Raw genomic sequence first — 22,828 nt, forward strand, 5'->3', positions numbered from 1 at the left:
CGATGAAAACGCCAGCCTCTTCAAGATCCGAGTGCACATTCGGCCAATGACAGCACGCTGGCTGAAAGCTGCTCGATGCTGACTGGCTCACAGCGAAAACTGTGCGTGCGTGCGTGCGTGCGTGCGTGCGTGAGGTAGAGAGAGGGAGGGGGGTGACTTAATTTGCTCTCACCTGATAGGTTGCGGTGGCATCGGCGCTGGTGTCAGTCCCCAGGCTGGCCAGCTTCTCCTTCACGTGGAGGTGTGAGCGCTGGCGCCAGCAGAAGAAGGCGGTGGAGGCGGACAGCACCACCGCCACCAGGAGCATGCAGAGGACGGAGAGCAGCAGGAACTGGCCCGACTCCACCCTGGTCTCCTTCACCACGGGGAGCTGGGTCAGGCTGCCCCTCTGTGACACGCACACGCACAGGCGCACGCGCACACACACACACACACACACACACACACACACACACACACACACACACACACACACACACACACACACACACACACACACACACACACACACACACACACGGTGGTGAATACATCAGGCATAAAACCCTGTAACGTCTAAAATCAGTGCTTCTCAAACTTTTTCATGCCAGGGACCCCCAAGTTGATATATATTTGGCCGGGGGGACCCCCATCTGAAAATATTTCCGCTGCACTCCCAGGGACTCCCAGAAGCAAAGATTTGTGTTAAAATGTTTGCTTTGAAATATTATGTATTCAAAGATTTGCACAAATCTTTTTCAAAAATAGCAGATCTACGAGCTCATAGCGCTGCACTCGGTGCCGTGCTATGAGCTTGTATATCTGCTATTTTTGAATAGCCCAAAGTATAAAAGGTTAAAGTGGTTAAAACGATTGTGATGCTACATCACATATAAAAGGTTAAAATTATTGTGATGCCATATTAACACATTTTGCTGGGGACCCCCTGGAACCGCCACAAGGACCCCTGGGGGTCCCCGGACCCCACTTTGAGAACCAATGGTCTGAATGCCTAGTCCTAACCCTGAACCCAAACTGAATCTTTTCCCAATAGTAATCCCAACTCCCCAAATCATATTTAACCTTAAAACGACCATTTCTTCTTGTGAGGACCAGGAAAACGGTCTATTTCTCAAAATCTACTATACTTGTGGTGACATGTGGGCCTGAATGAATGAATAGTTTATTTCTGTGTTTTACCATAACATGGATACATACTTCAGTTTAGTTTACATATACAGAAGTAACACCGAAAAGGTGTAGGCCCTCACATAATACAAAGAACACACACACACACACACACACACACACACACACACACACACACACACACACACACACACACACACACACACACACACACACACTCACACACAAGGTACACAGAAAACCAAACATAGCAGCTATAACGTTTCCCGGCAGAACAAGGGCCCTTTTTGAAACACAGCTGCATAATCATACAGTAATACGACTCACGCGTTATAGTATATCGCTGCCGTTCGTTCGCCCCCTGAAAAAGCACAGGATTTGCCTCCCACTCCTTCCTCTTATAATTCCCTTTAAATTAAATGCTGTACACTTGTGCCGACGACGGTCAGATCCGACCGGCCCACTGCTCATTAGCCATGGCTAATAGTGGTCGTATACACTGTTGTATAGAGGAACTCAGTCAATTCTCCCATTAGCAGGCTCCTGTCCAGTGTTGCCTCCACACTGTGTTCCACTATAGATATTTACAGCCCTATTTAGTCCTGGCAGGGAGGGGAGGGAGTGGGATAGAGTGAGGGGGAGGGGGGGGTCTCTTGGAGTGGTGGGGTTGGGGTGGTCTGGCACTGTGCATCTACAGGAGGTTGGGACACTAAAAGCTCGCGGTTAATTAGCTCCTCTGGTCGCTGAGGTGGGCTGGATTAGGCCCCCCCAGTCCAAGACACTTTGCTTAAAGGCTAGCAGGGCTGCACAGAGAGACTACAGGTGGTCTAAAAACCAGACCTTCCATAGATCCACGAACCAGTTGATTAGAAAGGGCCTTTTCACTGTATTCACACTCCAGCGGTACTAGCTAATGCAAAGTCTTGACAGACAGCTATGGGAATGCCCTGCACTTCCTCTACTGGTGGGTGGTACAGGCACTTTAAAGTATAGCAGCCTCTGATGAGCTCCAGTATTTAAAAAAAAGAAGAAAGAAAGAAATAGGAGAAAGACAGGATTGTAGGAAAAGTAATTGGACTTTGAATAATAATTGGTCCTCTCATGGCCATTATTATAGCCTAGTGTAGGACTATTCCATGTAGAACCACACCAATAAAGACGTTGGTGTGTGATACAGTGATAATTGGGAGTGACCTTTAACTACTACTGAAGATTTTCATTGTTGACAATATGAAAACATAGACGCATAGACATAGCCTCACGTTTGCCTGTCATACAAATTAAAAATGGTCACACTGACTGTAGGCTATTTGAGCATGTAGTCATTTATTGTCTAGATACAGTCAAAAATCATCCTGAAACAGGCGTTTCTTATTCTGGCTAATGTTTCAAATTATTTCTGTACAGGGCTGGAAATAACAGTAGCCTGTGCAATTACTGAGCATTGACAATACAACCTGAGTATTGACTGGTCATAGTAAAGACAGATAGTCACAAGTCTTAGCCATATTAGCCAAAGAGGAAGCCTTTAAACCACGCACTCTTCCACACGCCACTTTGAATATTACACCCAGAGATAAACGTAAACAGTGGTGGAAAGCAACTAAGTACATTTACTTAAGTACTGTACATAAGTACAATTTTGAGGTATTTGTTGCTGCACAGCGTGCACATAGTATACACACGTACGGTCAACATTTAGAAGCAGGAACCATGCACACAGCACCTACCAGCACCTCATGTGTACTGTGTTATATTTATGTATCACAGACTAATCTGTATTCATTCAAGATTCATCTATTCTCGAAATTACACTGAGTAAACTCATTTGCAGTTACGTCGAGTAATACAATACGACGCAATTCAACAACATCACTGTTGAAAATGAATTACATCTAGGAATTGGAAAAATAAAAGGCATACATGTGAGATATAACAGTTACAAATAGAAACCAAGACACATTTAAAGCACAAATCTAAAAATAATTACACATCGTGGTGACCTGTTTGGTCACCAGGGTGTACAGTATCACCAATGTACATGCTGTTATTCCTTCGGATTATTATTTGTCATTTTTTATTATATTATAACTTTTTCTTTGCCATGACCTTATTGGCCAAATATATGCCAATATTGATGTGTAAAAGGCAAGCACCAACCAATACTATTGGGGCCCCAGTAACTCCGTCCAATTCCCTCTATGCAATATTCAAAGATCGATGGGTGTATTGAATCCGATAAGTGGCAAGAAAAATAGCAGCACCTTGACATTTAGACTGAGGGTACAATAATAACCTATATTTGAAGGACAGCTGGATGTTTTCAAGTATTGTCATCAGAACTCTGCACCTTATTTCAGACCAATATTGTGAATGTTGTAGTGCAGTGGTTCTCAAACCTTTTCATGTCAAGGACCCCCAAAATTATATGTATTTGGCCGCGGACCCCCATCTCAAATATTTTGTTCCAGGGACCCCCCAGAAGCAAAGATTTGAGTAAAAAATGTTCTAAAAATAAATAAATATATATATATATATATATTCAAAGGTTTGCACAAATGTTCACGATTTTTCGAAGAACAAGTTCATAGCGCGGCACTCGGTGCCACGCTATGAGCTTGTAGATCTGCTATTTTTGAATATCCAAAGTATAAAAGGTTAAAATTATTGTGATGCCATATTAACACATTTTGCTGGGGACCCCCTGGAAACCCCCCCAAGGACCCCTGGGGGTCCCCGGACCCCACTTTGAGAACCAATGTTGTAGTGGATCTTTATGATCACTCTGATGCAACACACTCTCCCTCCCCAAAACGTGCCGTCCCGGGCACTTCCGCACTCCAGGAATGCGGAAGTGGCGTCCTCCAAAACCCAAGGCGTAAAAGGGTGGTGACGCTAACGCGCCGTCTAAAGCGGACTTGAGCCACTAGAGGCACTGCCGAGTGAGCCGTCAGGCTTGCGTATCGGTCGATACAGTGTACCCATCTGATACCAATGTGTAATTTAAAAATAATCTAGGACAGTGGCTCTCAAAGTGGGGTCCAGAGACTATCTGGGCTCCTTGAGGGGGTTCCAAATGGACCCTTACAGGTCTGTGACTCTGTGAGTTATGGGGGTTCTTGAAATTAAAAAGCTTATCTGATCTAGGAATTAAAAAAAAAAGGAATAAATTTAGTGCAGCTACAAGTTAGTGAAATAATAATATAAATAGTACAGTAAGAGTATAAAAGAGTAGTGCAACATCAACTGAAGCATTCACAATACAAAATAATTGATGAATGTAAAGGACATATCATGTGATGAATTACATGGTATCGAAATGGCATAGACTGGCATATTCGTCGATATCGATACCAGCATTTTAGGCAGTATCGGCATCTTTTCCGATACTGCAGGGTATCGGTATCGGAACAACTCTAGTCTCAATCAACCAACGAGAAAAAAGACTGCAGCTGAGTCTTGAATAGTCTCAAATTTGAGTGTAGAGAAGGAAAAGAAAAACAGCCTTATTGGTCCAATTATGTGTTCCATTATTATCTGGCTGTGACCAAAATGGTTACATACTGAGCTGACATTTTTGAAAATAGCGAGAATACGTGGATTTGTACATGAATGCCTCTGAGCCATTATTCTTATCCAGCCAGGTCACACAATTGAACATCTGGGCCCCCAAAAAAAAGAAAGAAAAAAAATATTTGAATAATTCATTTTTTCTCATTTACTATGGCTAACAATTTCAACCCTTAGTCACAATATACCCATGCCATGACTGTGTGTGCAAGGCATCGGTGCAAGGCATTGCCTGTAGACACCCCCGCCCCCCTTGTGGGCCTGGATTCAAAGCGCTCCACCATATTTCCAGCTCTTTTTTTTTTAAAGTGAAGATTTGAGGAACTGTTTAAGAGGAGGTTGGTAGTTTATGATTTATTTTAGTTGGTAGACCAAAAAGGGAAAGACGAGGATGGGGAGAGTGGAGCTGAGTTTTAAGGAGAGAGAGAGAGAGAGAGAGAGAGAGAGAGAGAGAGAGAGAGAGAGAGAGAGAGAGAGAGAGAGAGAGAGAGAGAGAGAGAGGGGGGGATGAGGAATGGAGAGAGGGAGAACTCATTTTTGACGCCTACAGAGGTTTTGTTCATTGGCTTCTTTTTCGGTGGTTTCCAACTGATATGTGAAAATAGCAACAGATTAACAGACGGCACTAAAGAACGACAGCTTGAAAAGAAAACTTGATTATTAGCTTATTTATTTGAAGGTGTTTATTGTTTTAATAAATAATTACAAATGAATCAATGTTTTTTTTTTACCTTACCGTATATAGTGGCAAATAATAGTTTGACATTAGATGTAACGTGTTTAATATATATAGAACAAGAGTGACACATACACCTGACATGAAAATTATACATTTTAATACCACATAAATGTCAACTTAAAAAAAGCCTACACATTTATTAAATCCATATTCCCCTTATTAATCCGTTTAAAGGCTTGGCAAAGACTATTCTCACATCTCACAAGCTGCGTGCGTGTGTGTGTGTGTGTGTGTGTGTGTGTGTGTGTGTGTGTGTGTGTGTGTGTGTGTGTGTGTGTGTGTGTGTGTGTGTGTGTGTGTGTGTGCGCATGTGTGCGTGCGTATTTGTACGTGCGTGCGTATTTGTGCGTGCGCGCGTCACTGCTCGGGATACCAACTCATTTAAGTTATCACTCACTCTCTCTAACAGACTTTCCCCCTTTCTGTCTGTCCCTCCTAGCCTATTCATCTTCCTTCTGTCTATTGGATTAGCCAATCTGCAAGACAAGACAAAGGGCAGATGGATTTCGGTCCTCTGGATTATTCAAATGATAGCGGAAAGGTCATGCAGAGAGATGGCACCGGGGCGGCCAGCGATCCATTGAGTCAAATCACAATACCTCAGACTAGTGGAAGCCTAAAAGCCTGCTCAACGCACAAAACGCCTAACAACAACCGGCACTAAATATAGGTAAATATTATAAAGAATTACCAATAAGGCTAAGGAATAAAGTTCCAAATTGGGGTTCATATAAGCAAAAAATGGGGTTTGAGAGGCCTATCATAAAAAAGGAGTAATCAAAATGAGAATATTCACAGACATCTGAAATAATAATAATATCTCCTAATTGTTGAAAAACGTCAACTATAATACCATGTGCAAGACATATTATATTTCCAAAAGGAAATAATTGTACAAAAAAAGTGAAAATATGAATAATTGAATCCAATAAACATTCCCTATAATAAAACCCACATTGCTAAACATTTTAATTTGTGTACCGTCTTTTTCTTATTTCTGTTTAGCCATATTCTACACTGTAAATCATTGATTATTGGAATAAAATAGAATGGCATGGAATGGAAAATTATATATATTTATATATATATATATATATATATATATATATATATATATATATTTTTTTTTTTTTTTTTTTTTTTTTCTTCTTATTACTTTTTTTTACTATGCTTCTGTTGTTAATTCAAGTGGTGATCATTGTTACATATTTTCATTTCACAAAATGCGATATGTCCAAACAGATCTTTATGCACACAAATGTTATAAAATACTGTGAACCTCAGCCCAACTCTGCAGGCAGTATCAAGGGGGATGATCCCCTACCGAAAACTTTGTCCCCAGCCAGACAGCCAGGTGTCACAAAGCTGACACGAGGCAACCAAAGCTATACTGTGCAAGTTTTAGTATGAATTGGCTGATGGGAAAAAAAATAGGGGAATAACATTTTTACTTCAAATAGCTCCATGCATTTGTATTTTTTATCTGGACAACAGTGCAAATCAGTTGCAGCATAGGATTGTCTGCTTTGCTGTGGTATATCGCGGATAGGATGGAGTAACGAAACAATGCTAAAGTACCGCAGAGCCAATATCATCCCCAAACACTAATATTTACAAAACCATCATCTCACCGCATCTCATCTCGCCTTGAACGTGATCAAACATCGTTATTAGACTAAGTTCAAACGCTGGTCCCTGATGCGCCTTTTACGCATTTGTCGCATTTCAACTTGCAAACGAACTACAGCACAAAACATGACTACACACACACACACACACACACACACACACACACACACACACACACACATGCACGCCAATGATAATTACCCAAATCCACGCCGAAATGCAGGTCACACATTCTGCAGCAAACAGAGGATATTATCTTGTATTCCAGAGAGCGTTAGTTAGCCACTGACGCGCCCGCAGCATGCACAGCTCCAAGAAGCGTCTGTGTGCGTCCTGGCCGCCGCCCGCTCTGCTCCCTTTCCCCTCAAAAGTTCCCCTGCAAGGGTCCCATGCGCCTCCCGCGCTATAACAAAAGACCAGCGGCTTCAACACGAAGATGAAGAAAAAGAAAAAGGAGAGAGAGAGTCGGAGGAGGAGAATAAAAAAAAGGGAAAAAAGGAGGAGAATGTGGGATATGCCCGCCTGATTTTCCGAGCCTTGGAAGAATGTGCAGAAGCCCACTAATGTGGAGTCCTTTCAGAGCCTCTGTGCCAATGAAAAGAGATGGGGGTGGATGGGGGGGAGGCTGTTTTTTTTTTTTTTCTCCGCGATCATTTAGTTTAAGGCTGAGAGCCCCTCCTTATATTCAGCCGTTTCAGGAGTCCCCGTCCGTTGCACATGTCATATCCACTGGTTGCTATGGCGATGCCTCCACATGTTGTCGACAGTGAATGTTCAAGGAGGGATGCTTGGCTAATAGGCTTGCGGGCTGAGGGGCAATATGAATGGACATAGGGCTAGTCACTCATTTGTTGAGCTACTAGGGGTCTCTGTGCTTGGTGTGTGAATTGCTGTTTTCTCAGGCTCTTGCTTTTTCCCTCGCTCCCTCTCCCATGGATTTCGGCTATGTGAGCAGAATGGGACAGTCCATTCTTCAAAGTATAGCCTATATTGCATCCAAAAGCTCAAGACACCACTATCATTATTAACATTATTAATATATTATTATTATTATTATTATGGGAGGCTACCGTCACAGCCAAGTGATTGTGCACCGGTATATAAATAGTTGTACGGTTGATGCGTGGTAGTCGTAGCCTCCAGTGATATACGTTATATACTGTAACTGCCTATTTTTTATTTACGTCTCTTTCCTGAAGCCCTGCTTCAGATACAACCCCCCCCCCAAAAAAAAAACCCCACAGAGACGGTTAAGTAAAAGTTTCGAGGGTATGAAAAAAAAAATTCACGGCACTATCCTAATTAGCAATCAGCCCCCCCCCCCCCCAAAAAAAGATCCTATGGAGCGCAACAGCTGCACGTAGCAGGGAGAGAGAGAGAGAGAGAAAGGGATTATGGAGAGAGAGCAAGGGAGAGAAAGGACGAAAGGAAAAAAAGAAGAGGGGGCGGTGAACAGAGGAGAACGGGGGTCCTGTCAAATGCAGATGACGAGTCTTGGGAAGGGGTTTGTTGGGGAGGGCGATGGGGGGGTGTGTGGGGGGGGGGGGGGGGGGGGGGCGCTCTCCAGTTTATTTTTTTTCTATTCAGGGTGCACCCCCTCCTCTTCCCTATTGTCCCTCTGCGTGACAGCTGGAGTTGGCAATGTGAAGGGCCGAAAAAAGAAAAAAAAACCTGCTCTATGTCCACCGCGGGTCCATGACCATGGCAGACACCACCCTGCCTGCATTCAAACAGCATCCAAGCATCCCCTCATATAGTCTGTCTCTGCTGTACAATATACGCTTCAACCGACTATAACCCCCAAAACAATAACCTATTCATACAAGATGGAGATTATTGATGAGTGATCGTTTCCTTTGTCGAGTTCAATCTTCAAATCTGCTCCAGCGTGTCGGTCAATGACAGACTGAGTGTATATCCGCCCTATGAGCCATAGCTTGTTGCCTCATCCTTTCTGCACTGTAACAAAATATTCTGCTGCACCGTAGGAAAGGAAGCACTGAGGAATATTAATTCAATTGATCAGAGATGTACCGATAGCATTTTTCCCTTCCTGATACCGATTCCGATACCCGGAACTTGTGTATATCGGTCGATACCGAGTACCAATCCGATACCAGTGTGTAATTTAAAAATAATCTATAGGGGGTTCCAAATGGACCCTTACAGGTGCAGTATGCAACTCTGAGAGTGTACAAATGGAACCAAATGGACCCTTACGGGTCCATTTCTTTCCATTTGTACGCTCTCAGAGTTATGGGGGTCCTTGAAATTAAAACGTTCGAGAACCACTGATCTAGGAATTAAAAAAAATGTGGTGCAGCTACAAGTTAGTAAAATAATGATGTAAAATAGTACAGTAACAGCATGAAACAGTAGTGCAACATCAACTGAAGCATTCAAATAATTGATGACTGTAAATGACATCATCATCATGTGATAAATGACATGGTATCGGAATGGCATTGACTGACATGCTCGTCAATACCGATAACAGCATTTTAGGCAGTATCGGCAGCTTTTCCGATACTGGTATCGGTATATCGGAACAGCTCTGCAATTGATTCAACATTTCTGTCTCCTGACTGCCACAAGGCACACGGAAAGTCCAGGCAACCAGTCACTTTGAGAGATAAAAAAATTGACATTTCATTAATTTCTAAAAAACAGAACAGGAGTGGCAGAACACGACGATGAACACAAGGGAAAAGCACAAAATGCACATGAAGGGCTTTTCATGCTGGATACTGCTACATTTATTGAGTGGTTTGGATCCTTTGCACAAAAAAAAAAGAATATACCATCATAGCCCTTTAACCCATTCAATCCGGGAACGCGTCTGTGTCATTTTAGATTTATTTGGCTATTCAAAAACAGCAGATATACAAGCTCATAGTGCTGCACCGTGTTAGCCTCGCGTAGCCAGACTATATCACTGTGGATATGAGTCTGGTGCTTCAATGAGGATGTTTTTTTCCCAAGGGGGCAGGATTAGGTTAGACCTACAACCAATTACAGTCTCCCATATTTGAATACTGGGCCCTGATTGGTCACCCCAGACGCAGAGGGCTTTTTTTTTTTGCACTGGCAGATTCGTCGAGTGCCACACTATGAGCTTGTAGATCTGCTATTTTTGAGAGAAAAAAAGTCGTGAAAATGTGTCAAATCTTTGAATATGTATTTTTTAAAGCGAACATTTGTAACTCAAATCTTTGCTTCTGGGGGGTCCCTGGAACAAAATGTTTTTTTGCAAATGTTCGCTTTAAAAAATATATTTCAAAGATTTCCACAAACTTTCACGATTTTTCAAAAAAATAGCAGATCTACAAGCTCAAGCTCACTCCGGTGCCGCGCCTATGAGCTTGTATATCTGCTATTTTTTGAATAGCCAAAGAAAAAAGAAATAACAGAGATGCGTTCCCGGATTGAATAGGTTAAAAGCTTGAGGAAATCAGTCCTGCACATCAAGTCAACCGAGTGGTCATGCCTATCCTATTCTCTACCGAGCTGGAAGGAGAGCCCCATGTTCCCTCCCTCCTATAAGAGGTACACCGGCCATCCACCTGTCAGCCCTATCTACATCCACGCTCATCCAAGCAGTGGGTATCCACTCTGACACCGCAATGGATGAGAAACAGGAGAAGGGGAAAAATGTCTGCTAAGGAGGACCATGCCACTATCTATATCTGTTCCAGAGAGAGGGGGAAAAAAGCCTCACTTTTTTTGACACTTGTTGTTTGGCTCCACTAGGACCCTGTGCGACGGAACACATTTTCCACACCTATCAACCATTACACGGGGCGGCGGTGATGATTTCACGACTCATGTCACATCCTGTGGCGAGGGCCCGGCGCTAATGGCTATCACACTGGGGAGTTTTTTTTGACGGCCCCCGTACTGTAACACTCACGGGCGAAATTCCGGTCACCCGTTGAATATAAAGTCCCAAAGTCACCCCTGGCGGTCACGCTGGGGGACTGAGAGATATAACTATATGCTAGAGTTTCGTGCTGTTTTCTCCAGGAGTTCATCTGAGTAGCACCTGACTCTACCGTTCAGAAACGCGACGCGTTGTGAGCTTGTAGATTGGCTGTTTTCAAGTATTGAATAGGTTGGTTAATGTATGTTTAATAATGTAATAATTTATATCTGCAAAGTAGCTATTAACTAAAGTTTTCAAAAAATTGTAGTGGAGTAAAAGTACAATATTTGTCTCTGAGATGTAGTAGAGTAGAAGTAAAAGTATTGAAAATTGGAAATACTCTGTAAAGTAAAAATACCTCAAAACTTTACTGAAATACAGTACTTGAGTAAATGTACTAAGCTACTTTACACCATTGCCAGGCTTATTGTTGCTGTCGGGCAGAAACCCCATATCTCTGTATGTTTTTCCGCAAGGTAATTCCCTACCTATAGTGTATAGTGTCATGCTAAAGTAGCGAAAATAGCCAATCTACCAAAAATAGCTCACGCATTGTGAGCTTGTAGATCTGCTATGTTTGCTATTCTAGAAAAACAATCAGACAGTAAATGTGAATGTGGTTACGTCTGTCTGTGGATTTTATGCAAATTGAACCAATCAAAAGTGTTAACGAGAGCGTGTGACTAGGTAATAACTACATTGGATCCATTGGAACAAAATAAAAAAAATTAAACAAAATGTTACCGTTTTTTTTTCTGAAAACTAACTGTTTTGGACGTAAGAGGTCTCCGACCGACCGACAGCGACGTTATCTATAACCTCCTCCACTGGCCCAATGTTTGTTCGCCGTGACACAATTCACATTTCTAATGGAAAAATGATGGAAAAGCAGAGAGAGCGTGTTTAAACAGCGAGGAAAAGGAGGCATTATGGCACTCCACATGCTCGCTCGCTCGCTGGGAGAGAGAGAATGGGGGAATGTTAAATAAATGTCAGGATCAAGTAGCCTACACACATTATACCTGAGATAGCTATGTGCAGACATCCAGTGATGTGTTCATGTGTGTGTGCAAAAAGAAAGAGAGAACGTTTGAGCAAAGAATGCAAGGTTACAATATCTACTGTATTGTATGTGCTACTGTACATGTAAATGGTAAAATGGTAAATGGTGCATTTATATAGCGCTTTTATCCAAAGTGCTTTACATAAATTGTGCATTACATTCACCCATTCACACACACATTCATAAACCGATGGCGGAGGAAACCAGGCAAAGCGTCTTGCTCAACTCTTCTGGGGGAGCCGCCAGCCCGGGATCGAACTGGAAACCTCACGGCTTCCATACCGGCCGCTCTACCGGCCACTCTATCCCTGAGCCACTGCCGTCTCATGTGTATTCTTGTTTGATTATTATTTGTTTGCTTACATCTACATTATGGGTTGCACCGACGTGAGTTTCCCCATAATTGTAAATGCCTTTGCATACTGTACATGCACAAATGTGAGTCCAGTGGTGGAAAAAGTACTCAAATGTTTTACTTAAGTAAAAGTATCAATACTGCACTTTAGAAGTACTCTGTTGCAAGTAAAAGTCCGGAATTAACCCATAAATTGACCCCACTGAATTTGTTTTTGTATTATTATTTTTTTGTGTATTATTATTATTATTATTACTTTTTAATTCAATTTAAATCCTTCTTTAATCATATATATATCCTACTGTGTATACTTTATTTATTTTTTGTATTTTTTGTATTTATTTTTTTGACTTGTTTATATTGTCCTTTGTGTTAATGGTACAATAGGATACCAGGGTTGTGGCTCTTTCGGAGCGTGAACTTTGGGGGGGTGGGAGGGGTAACATACATTCATTGTTTTTTTATGCCTTTTATTACTGACCTGTATGTAAAAATATAAAATAAAAAAACCTTGAAAAAAAAAAAAAAAAAGTCCGGAATTAAAAATGTACTTGAGTAAAAGTACAAAAGTATTGGTAACAAAATGTACTTAAAGTACCAAAAGTAAAAGTACTAAAACGTTTGAAAATAGCAGATCTACAAGCTTACAACGCGTCGCGATGAGACGCGTTGTGAGCTTGTAGATCTGCTATTTTCAAATAGCCTATGTATAAAATAGGGCTGAAGTGGTTAATGTAAGTTTAATGATATCATAGTTTATATCTGAAAAGTAAATAGTAACTACAGTTTTCAAGTAAATGTAGTGGAGTAAAAGTACAATATTTGCCTCTGAGATGTAGTGGAGTAGAAGTAAAAGTATTGGAAATTGGAAATACTCAAGTAAAGTACAAATACCTCAAAATTGTACTTAAGTACAGTAAGTAAATGTACTTAGTTACTTTCCACCACTGTGTGAGTCTCATCACATGCACGCCGTGTGTGTGACGTGTGCGTGTGCACGTGCATGCGTACATGCGTGCGTGCGTGCGTGCCGCCGGTGTGTGCATATTATAGCTTGACAGCAGAGGCCAGGTTGAAGCGAAATCAGGCCATGTAATATATTTGAGCAAACAGTAGATAAGGGCAGAGCGTGCGGGGAGGCAGCGCGGCAGCGCACGCAGTACGGAGAAGGGATACTGATTAGAGCTCTGCTGAGCTGTCCATGGACCACACACAGTGGTACTATAGTCACACTATTATGACATCAGATTACACTAAATGCTTTTACACTGCTGAACTCTGTGATGTGTGCAGTCTATGTGCGTGAACAAGAATATATATATATATATATATACACACACACACACACACACACACACACACACACACACACACACACACACACACACACACACACACACACACACACACACACACACACACACACACACACACACACACACACGCTGGTGTCGTGCACCGACAATAGCCGATTTACAAGTTCACAACGTGTCACACGACCCCGTCCTTACAGAGCGTAACAGTCGCCACCATGTTTTTCACCAGCGCAGGTTCCACGGGTACAAATCCCATTCATTTCTCCATAGACGTTTCAGTAAATATACGTATATCAAGAGTTTTAAGCCTGGAATCAAGCCAATCTGTGTCCTGAAAACATTGGATTCTGTTCATGAAGATAATTGGAAAACACAAAAATCTTTACGATTGATTTATGATTGTCTCCGGACTATGGGATCAAGGAAGTAGAAACTTAGAAAGAACATTTTGACACTTCCTGAGCTAAAGGGCAAGAACACTTTGGTAGAGGTTTGGGTTGTGCAGTTACCTTGCCATGTAACTCCAAATGTGGGCAAGATATCAAAAATAATTTCTCCATTGACTAGAAATTGATAATTCAAAATATGCTCCACATCGACTCTGCGGGCTCTTTTTCAGCCTGTAAACGAATGCAAACAAAGCTGATTCTGAACATCACAAAACCCATTTTTTGATAAAATATTTTACTATTTGCAGATCCGGATCCACGGATCCAGTCCGGTCCTAATAAAAATAGCAAAATCAATAGGAAGGTGACATTTTTATTAAAGAGGTGGTGCCATGGTTTTGCACTTTTTCTGTTTTTCATGTTTCTATGAGGTTGATAGAACTTCATTAAGGCCCCCGCTGGTGGTTTTATGGTGTTTCATGTCTTCTCTGACTATTTGGAGTTTTTTCCTGGAGGCTGAAACCTTGAGTCAAACGTGCCAATCCAAAAACAGGGGCATAGTGACATCACAGAGCCCCCAAAAAACATACCCTCCCCCTCATTATCATAACACAACAGGTGTGGGCATGAGGAGGAGGAGGGACTAGGACAGGTGGGTGGTGCTAAGGTGGTGGAGGAGGTGCTAAGGTGAGAACCAAGCATACTTAATGAACTGGAGGCGTGTCCACATAAAAACATTTTTTTTAACAATTTCTGTACACTTTTTTTTTTTGAAAAAAAATCCTTACATAATAATAATACCTTATGATCAGGTTTTAGGGTTGAAAAATATCATGGCACTCCATCTTTAAGAACAGTGGCCCGAACCGTTGGCGTAGCGTTCGAGTCCCGATCTTGATGGCCTTTGCTGCATGTCACTCCCCATCTCTCTCCCCATTTCCTGTCAACCTACTATCATATCAATAAAGGCATAAAAAAGCCCCCCCCCCAAAAAAAAAAAAAAAAAACAGTACTGGGTTTGGTGACCTTCTATCTATACCGTCAGATTAAGATTTGTTCATGTTCGTTTACAGGCTAAAAGAGCTCCTCCTGACCCTCTTCACCGTACAATGTAAGTCAATGAGGAGCATAATGATACATTTCTAGTCAATGGAGAAATTATTTTTAATTATTTGCCCACTTTTGTTGTTACATCATGGCAAGGTATAACTACACAACCCAAAAAGTGGTCTACCAAAAAGTGGTCCTTTAAATTAACACCCAAGTGATGTCAATGTGTACCTGCGCTGCGGTCTCAACTTCCATCCAATCCACGCCACCCTTGGTAGTTGCAGTTTGTGCTCGGTTCTTTGAAATGGGGGTTGTGATAAATTATTCATGATAATATCTGAGCGAGGCTGTCGCTGTGCTTCCATTTGGGAAGGATTACATTCTAACTAGAAGGCAGAGACAAATGTATGCACAACAAAACAAGACTGACACGAAATGTCATTTATAGCCTGGCTACCAATATAAAGCAAACAAGTGCATCTGTGTCTGTCTGTGTCCCTTTTGTGTGTGTGTCTGTCTGTATCTGTATGTGTGTGTGTGTGTGTGTGTGTGTGTGTGTGTGTGTGTGCGCGCGCGCGCTATGGCGCTCGATCCGTGCCACGTCAAACCTTGACGCGTCACATGAACGCGTGATTTTTGTATTGCTCTGCACTGTACCGTGTGAACTTGTTATTATTTTCCCATTGACTCACAATGGGTACGCGACGCGATGGGACGTGCATGCGTGCACGCGTACCCTTCCCCCGTGCCCTACGCGGGTTACACGTTAACACTTAGTTTATGCGTTTTTAGCGAACGCACGCATCAACGCATGCATTTTTTTTTGGGTCACGCGACTACAGGAGGCAGGCAATGAGGGCTGCACAAAATCACACGTGAATATTGTTGATGCACAGCACCGTGCGTGCGTGTGTGTGCATGACAGATGACTGTCAAATAAACCGTCATGGTGATTATAGCGTGTGTGTGTGTGCAGTGTTATCAAAATAGACCGTCACACGTGATTGTTGTTGTTTCACAGCACCGTACGTGCGTGTGACACGTTCTATATAAAGTAGCTACACTTTAATACGAATAATAAAGATCATCTCTCATCATAGGCCTACCTCATGAATGAGTTTGTGCGCAGATCCAGGCTCCATTAAAGGCTTGCATTTATTCTATGATGCTTTTTGTCCCCATATAGAAGCTAATAACTGTATTCATCTTTAAAACTCGTGTGAAACTTTCATCAGAAGTCCATCATTTGGGGTTTATTGGTCAGTCAAAGAGACAAGGGCCACATGGGCAGACCATGAAGTGCTGTGGGCATATAACTGTCATTGCGCACGGCGGCCTCTCCAGCACCTCAGGTTGACACAATTATAAATAATTATAGCCTATAATAAAAAGCTATGCAGATGGATGGATCATGGATGCTCTATTGATAATCAAAATGCGGGAGAACTTGCGACCAGCGGTGTCCACAATCTCCACATTATCCCCCCTCATATAAACTTGGGTGCAAAATATGGCATAACTGACCGGTGATTAGCCTACCAAGTCCGATCCAATTCAAACATGTCTGCGACTGCAACTTAATTTGGTTCATAAAAACACAGTCTAGGGGAATTATGAAAATGTACTTAAAGTACCAAAAGTAGGCTAGAAGTAGGCTACCCATTTCACAAGTTTTCAAATAAAATATAAAAATCTGCAGATCTACAAGCGGAGGGTCACTGGACATGAACGCGGCTCCTGCCCACAACAAAAAAAAAGACGAGAGAGAAAGGGGAAGAGAGAGAGAGAGAGGGGGGGAGAGAGAGAAAGATAGAGAGAGAGGGGGAAGAGAGAGAGGGGGGGGGAGAGAGAGAGAGAGAGAGAGAGAGAGAGAGAGAGAGAGAGTCACGGCCCTCTCAATCAATCAATCTCGAAAGCAGTCCAAGTTCATGTTCAGTTCAATACCATTGCTGTTGCAAATTCCAAGCCATATTGAAGTATAGGATAATCCACAATGAAATGATCGTCCCGTGGTGATTGATCACAGAGTAATATTGTGGCTTTTCCAACAATCTAAAACTAAAGCCACAGTTTTTGATCAGGGGGCAGGCTGGCAGGGGATGTATGTATAGTCTCGTGTCTCGCTTTGTTTAGGCTATACAATTAATCGCAGAGATCCAAGAAGTTGCATCAATCACTCCACAATGCGTCGAATCGCCATGCATTGTGAGCTTGTAGATCGGCTATTTTCAAATGGCCGAAATGTGTATAGGGCTGAAGTTAGCCCTGAAACATGACTGTCATACCATGACAGTCATGGTGCCATGTCCCCCCAGTTTATTGCGGTGTTCGATTTTTTTTTACATTGCCAACTCTCACATGTACACAAACGTTCAGATTTCAAATATAAAGTGCTTACCCCTGAGCCACGGATGTTACAGGGCGATCCGGACCGCGATAAGTACCCGTATCTCCCGTATTGTTAAATAAAAAGCATTTTATCCCATCGCCAGCCTTTTCCTTTTTTTTTGGGTAATGTATCAGAGTGCAATACACCTCCCAACCATTAGTGTCGCATGGTTGAAAGTATCGGAGAAAAATTGGAGAAAATGGCTGGCGATCGGATTAAATTTTTTATTGAACAATACGGAAGATACGGCTACTTATCGCGGTCTGGATCGCCTTGTAACATCCATGGCTCGGGGTTAAGCACTTTATGTTTCAAATCTGAACGTTTATGTTCATGTGAGAGTTGGCAATGTAACAACAATCGAACACCGCTATAAACCAGGGGGGCATGGCACCATGACGCTTGCGTCATGAGAACCATGGCGAGGGCTGAAGTGTGTTTAGTGATAATAACCAATTACCAAGATATAACAAGTAGGCTACTAACTAAAGTTTTCAAATAATTATAGTGGAATAGGCTAAAAAGTACAATATCTGCCTCTAAGATGTAGTGGAGTAGGAGTAAAAGTATTGAAAATTGGAAATAATCTAGTAAAGTAAAATTACCTCAAGATTGTACTTAAGTAGGCCTACAGTACTTGAGTAAATGTACTTAGTTAGTTACTTTACACCACTGCGAGAGAGAGGGGCTCGAGTCGCAAAGCGAGTTGAATTCAGCCAAAATCTGTCACTTGCGTTTCAAATTGTATTCTTTGATCGGCTGGTGAGTCATATAACTTAACTGTCACAACTTGGTGTTTATAAACATACTTGTGTGTGGATTACGGAGAAATTTGAATGAAGTCTTGATCGGGGAGGCTCTATATACGCACTTATGGATATCTTTATGTCAGTCCGTGCAACGTACGGTTCGCGGCCCCGGCCGGAGCGGCTTGGAGCGGCAGCCGGTCATTGAGTAAATGTAGGCTACTTTATACTTTACAGGAGGAGGAGTACTTCCAATTTTCAATACTTCTACTTCTACTCCACTACTTCTCAGAGGCAAATATTATACTTTTACTGCACTATAATTATTTATTATATATATAATTATTGTTTACAAAACTCACATTAACCACTTCACACCCCATATAATATACAAGATTTGTATTTGTGAAATGGGACATTCTGCATAATGAATATTAGCCTACTTTCTACTTTTGGTACTCTAAGTACATTTTGGTGCTCCGTGGCGGGGCGGGTTATGAAAAAAACCTGACCCGCGCATCACTGCCCCCCAGAGGTGTCCCCGGACCCCACTTTGAGCACCAATGCGCTCATCTTCAACAGGAGTTGGATGGGATGAATACATAATGAATACATAAACGCATTTTGATTGGTCAAAGGTCTAGCAGTCACCAGCAAATTTCCGCAAAATATGACTGCTGTCCGAATAAATTAAAGACGCATTTTCGAATTAATGAGGCCATAACATAACATAAATAATGGGAACAAACGATACCGAACAAACTTCAGTAATATTGCTCTGGCGGAGCTGCAGCTGATATAGATATAGAATGGCCACTCCGGTTGGGTCTCAGAAGTGTGTGAGTGATAAACGTAAATTATATAATTAATTTGGCCTGCAATTATCTAATGCTGCCAGAGAGAACCACAATGTTCTCTATTTCTCGCAAAAGTCTAGAAAGACATGTGTCCATGGCACGTCAGTGCGCCCCAGCCATGATTTTTTATTGTATAATAGAAGGCATGGGCATTTTAGCATTTTTGGTTGTGCATGTTATAGTGCCCTTGATATCAAAACGTTTCCCCGTTAGTGGTGCGTAAAAGTGTGGTTCTTTTCGGTGAAATGACATTGTGCGCATCGGGCGCATCTGCTTTCGGGGATTTGAGTCAAAAATGATGATTCTGGCATTTTAGGGATGAGATCTGATTTGACAACTGTTTGTCTTATATTAGGAGGATGTTTGTAGACAACTCTGGGCATGTCCTTGAAAGTAGTGGCCAATTTTGGGTCGCTACTGAGGATATACCAATGTTCCTTTATTGTGCGTTCAAACTCCTTACCGGGCTGAATATTGTACAATGCATAAGGGAGCGTTACATGGGGAGGCGTCCCGTTCGGACTGTAGGGTATAGTCCGAACGAGTCTGTTTGGTCTGGAGTCACCTGAATACAGGAAAATTAACTAGAGAGTTCACAGAATAAATACAATTTTGAATTAGAGCAATCTCTTGAGAAATGACATGGTGTCGGGGAACTGAGGCAAGAGGAGGCATCATAACATACACCGGACCCGACATTGGTATCATAGGCCTACTGTAGGCATAGGCCTATAGCTTTGTATTGCCTTGAAATAAAATATTATTTGACAGACATGGCTATAGCCTACATGTTACTGATTATTTGGAATGTTATATTATTGCAACCACTGCAATATTGATTGTAATGGATGCATAAAACTCAATGGAGGGAAAGGGCGCGCAGAGTGCACCGTGCGTAATGGAGCGAGGGAGGGAGTGCTATGACATATAACAACGGTAATAACAACGGTTATAACAACGGACTAATGTTAAAGTCCGTTGTTACTCACGCCATAATCCTCTCAGGAGCATTGCATGTAAAATCCAAGACATATACAGTCAATATAGTCTAATAGGCTGCTTTTAAATCTACAATAAAATGACAACGGATTGTCCCCTCTCCTGCTTGTCGTTCCGTGATGATTTTTACTTTTTTCTCACCATCATGCACTCTTATAATATCAACCATTAAGCACAGTCAGCTGGCTGGTGTCAATTATCTTTCTATACTCAATGACAGCTGCATGGAGGAGACTCAGGAGAGTAGACCTCAAAACAATAAAATAACCAAATAAATATCCTAGGCTAAATTTCGTATACCGGGCAATTATATCAATGAGAGAGCGAGAACGAGAGAGAGAGAGAGAAACGGAGCGAACGGAACCATTCAACACCATACAGGTTCGGTTTAGCTCAGGATAGACAATTCATATTTTTTTCCTGCCCTTTGATAGGCTATACTGAGAGAACATTAAATTACAACTAGATAGATACAGTGAGTGTGTCCAATCGTACTACAACAGCACTACAAGGGACATTCATTCCAATATAAAATAAAGTTGCAGCGGGGATATCATTAGGCTATACATTAGAGGCAGCTGCGCATCATTGTTAAAGTAACACATTTAACATTCGACCCATGAACTTCGACGCTGACGGCCCCAACGGAGGTTGCACCCTCCGTTTTTAAAAATAATCCTGCAAGGATGACAGACCCTGCATTCAACCCGTGTGTGCACCGTGCGCTACTCTGCGCAGAAAGAGGGTTCTCGTCACAGTGAATGAGTTACAGCATGTTTCAAAGCTTTTTCATAATAATACAAGAACAACGTGACATTCGGCATAATGAGTAGCCTATACGTTCTACTTAAGTATATTTTGATGCCAATACTTTTGCCATACATGAGCGTGCCTTCTTTCATAGACTGTAAGTGTTGCGCGCTCTGTCTCTCTCTCTCTCTCTCTCTCTCTCTCTCTCTCTCTCTCTCTCTCTCTCTCTCTCTCTCTCTCTCTCTCTCTCTCTCTCTCTCTCTCTCTCTCTCCATTTATTTATTATAATGACCATGAGCGGTCCGGTGTTTATGTATTATTATTTATTATCATAATGACCATGTGCGAATGCGCAGTGACGTCATCGTACCTACATGAGAAATGTGACAAGTATTATAGGCTAGTTTTACCGTGTCTGGTACCAATACAAAAAAATAAACTGGTCTGAAATAGATAAATATATAGCTTACAATGGCGAAACAATATTATTTATTATTATTAGGCTATTTAGTTAATTTAATGCGGGGTATTTAGAAACAAATATTACTATCTAAATTGTATCAATGCCACTAACCTGGATACATGGATGTGATAATAATTTTATATTTTTTAGGCTACACGATCACACAACGCGATGCAGCACATATATCAGGCCTCAGGCGTTCACATGATGCGGTGCAGCACACCACAATAATCACGCCTGCTTTCTGCGCTGAACGCACGCACACACGCACGCACGCACACATAAAAAAAAAACAAGTCACATTACACGACACGTTCACACGCTGATGCAACACGTCACGCTTGCTTTCGTGTAGTGTATGCGCAGAACGCACGCACACACGCACGCACGCACGCATTAAAAAAAATCACACGTTCATGTGACGCGTCAAGGTTTGACGTGGCACGGATCGAGCGCCATACGCGCGCGTGCGTGCGTGCGTGCGTGCGTGCGTGCGTGCGTGCGTGCGTGCGTGCGTGCGTGTGTGTGTGTCACTAGCGTTTCCGATGATAAAGGCACGCGCAGTAGCGTTTTTAAATGCGGAAGTCTTGCAATCCCAAGGTTCACTGTTGTACAGCGGTTCTGGGGGCTTGGTTCAGAGTACGGGAAGCCATTGGTGACCCCTCATTGGCTGGCCTTTAGCCAATAGGGAGAAAGTGAGAAAGTAACGAGAAAGTGATCACTAGTTGCAGCGTCTGTTTATTGACAGCTTTGCCAAGCTGTAAACAAGTATATTTTTACTTTTGTATCAGTATTTCTGTGTTTTTTCTGAGTGGTCTTTTCACATTAAATATTAAGATAGTTGCCATTTACAGGTTAATAATATTCAAAGTGAAATATGACTCCTGTAGGTGGTGAGTTTATGCATAATAACAGTGGCCGTGTTTGGAATTAGTGTTGTCTGCACTGTGCTGCCCCCAAAGTGTTTCAGAAGACAATGAGATTGTCTTGTGTGTGGGTTGATACATTGTGATTTGGTCGTCCCTTTGGTCAAAAACTGACGCCACTATACAGATCAATACGTAAGGTGATACATTCTTCACTCCCACCAACCTTTAACACCTAATTTGAAACCAGAAAATTATACTGAAATGAAATTTGTGGCAGGTGTTGTTGAGTGCATGAGAAAGAAAGCAGCCGGAGAGAGAGAGAGAGAGAGAGAGAGAGAGAGAGAGAGAGAGAGAGAGAGAGAGAGAGAGAGAGAGAGAGAGAGAGAGAGACACAGACAGACAGACAGACAGACAGACAGACAGACAGAAAGCATCTTTCTTGAAGGATGGCGTTCAAAAGACGCCAAAAAAGGTCCAATTTCTGTGTTTCCCTTGGAACAAATTGCTGTGTCTCATGCTCCACCCTTTGCAGAGGCAGGATCTATTCAAAGCCAAGCGGGTGTCGGCCATGTCATTCAATCTCTCTCCCCCAGA

General features: G+C 42.2%; 1 protein-coding gene across 1 annotated transcript in view; it reads right to left on the minus strand.

The window, feature by feature from the left end:
• ptprn2 (protein tyrosine phosphatase receptor type N2) overlaps positions 1 to 22,828 on the minus strand; it is a gene marked incomplete at its 5' end in the record, with an annotated part of 226,898 nt that overhangs the window by 38,497 nt on the left and 165,573 nt on the right. The window contains one exon of the mRNA XM_084048743.1: positions 173 to 388. Within this exon, the coding sequence (XP_083904869.1) occupies positions 173 to 388 (216 nt within the window). The remainder of the gene's footprint in view (positions 1 to 172; positions 389 to 22,828) is intronic.

The sequence above is a fragment of the Gymnoscopelus microlampas genome, assembly GCF_963454915.1.
Source record: "Gymnoscopelus microlampas genome assembly, chromosome: 22".
Lineage (NCBI taxonomy): Eukaryota > Metazoa > Chordata > Actinopteri > Myctophiformes > Myctophidae > Gymnoscopelus > Gymnoscopelus microlampas.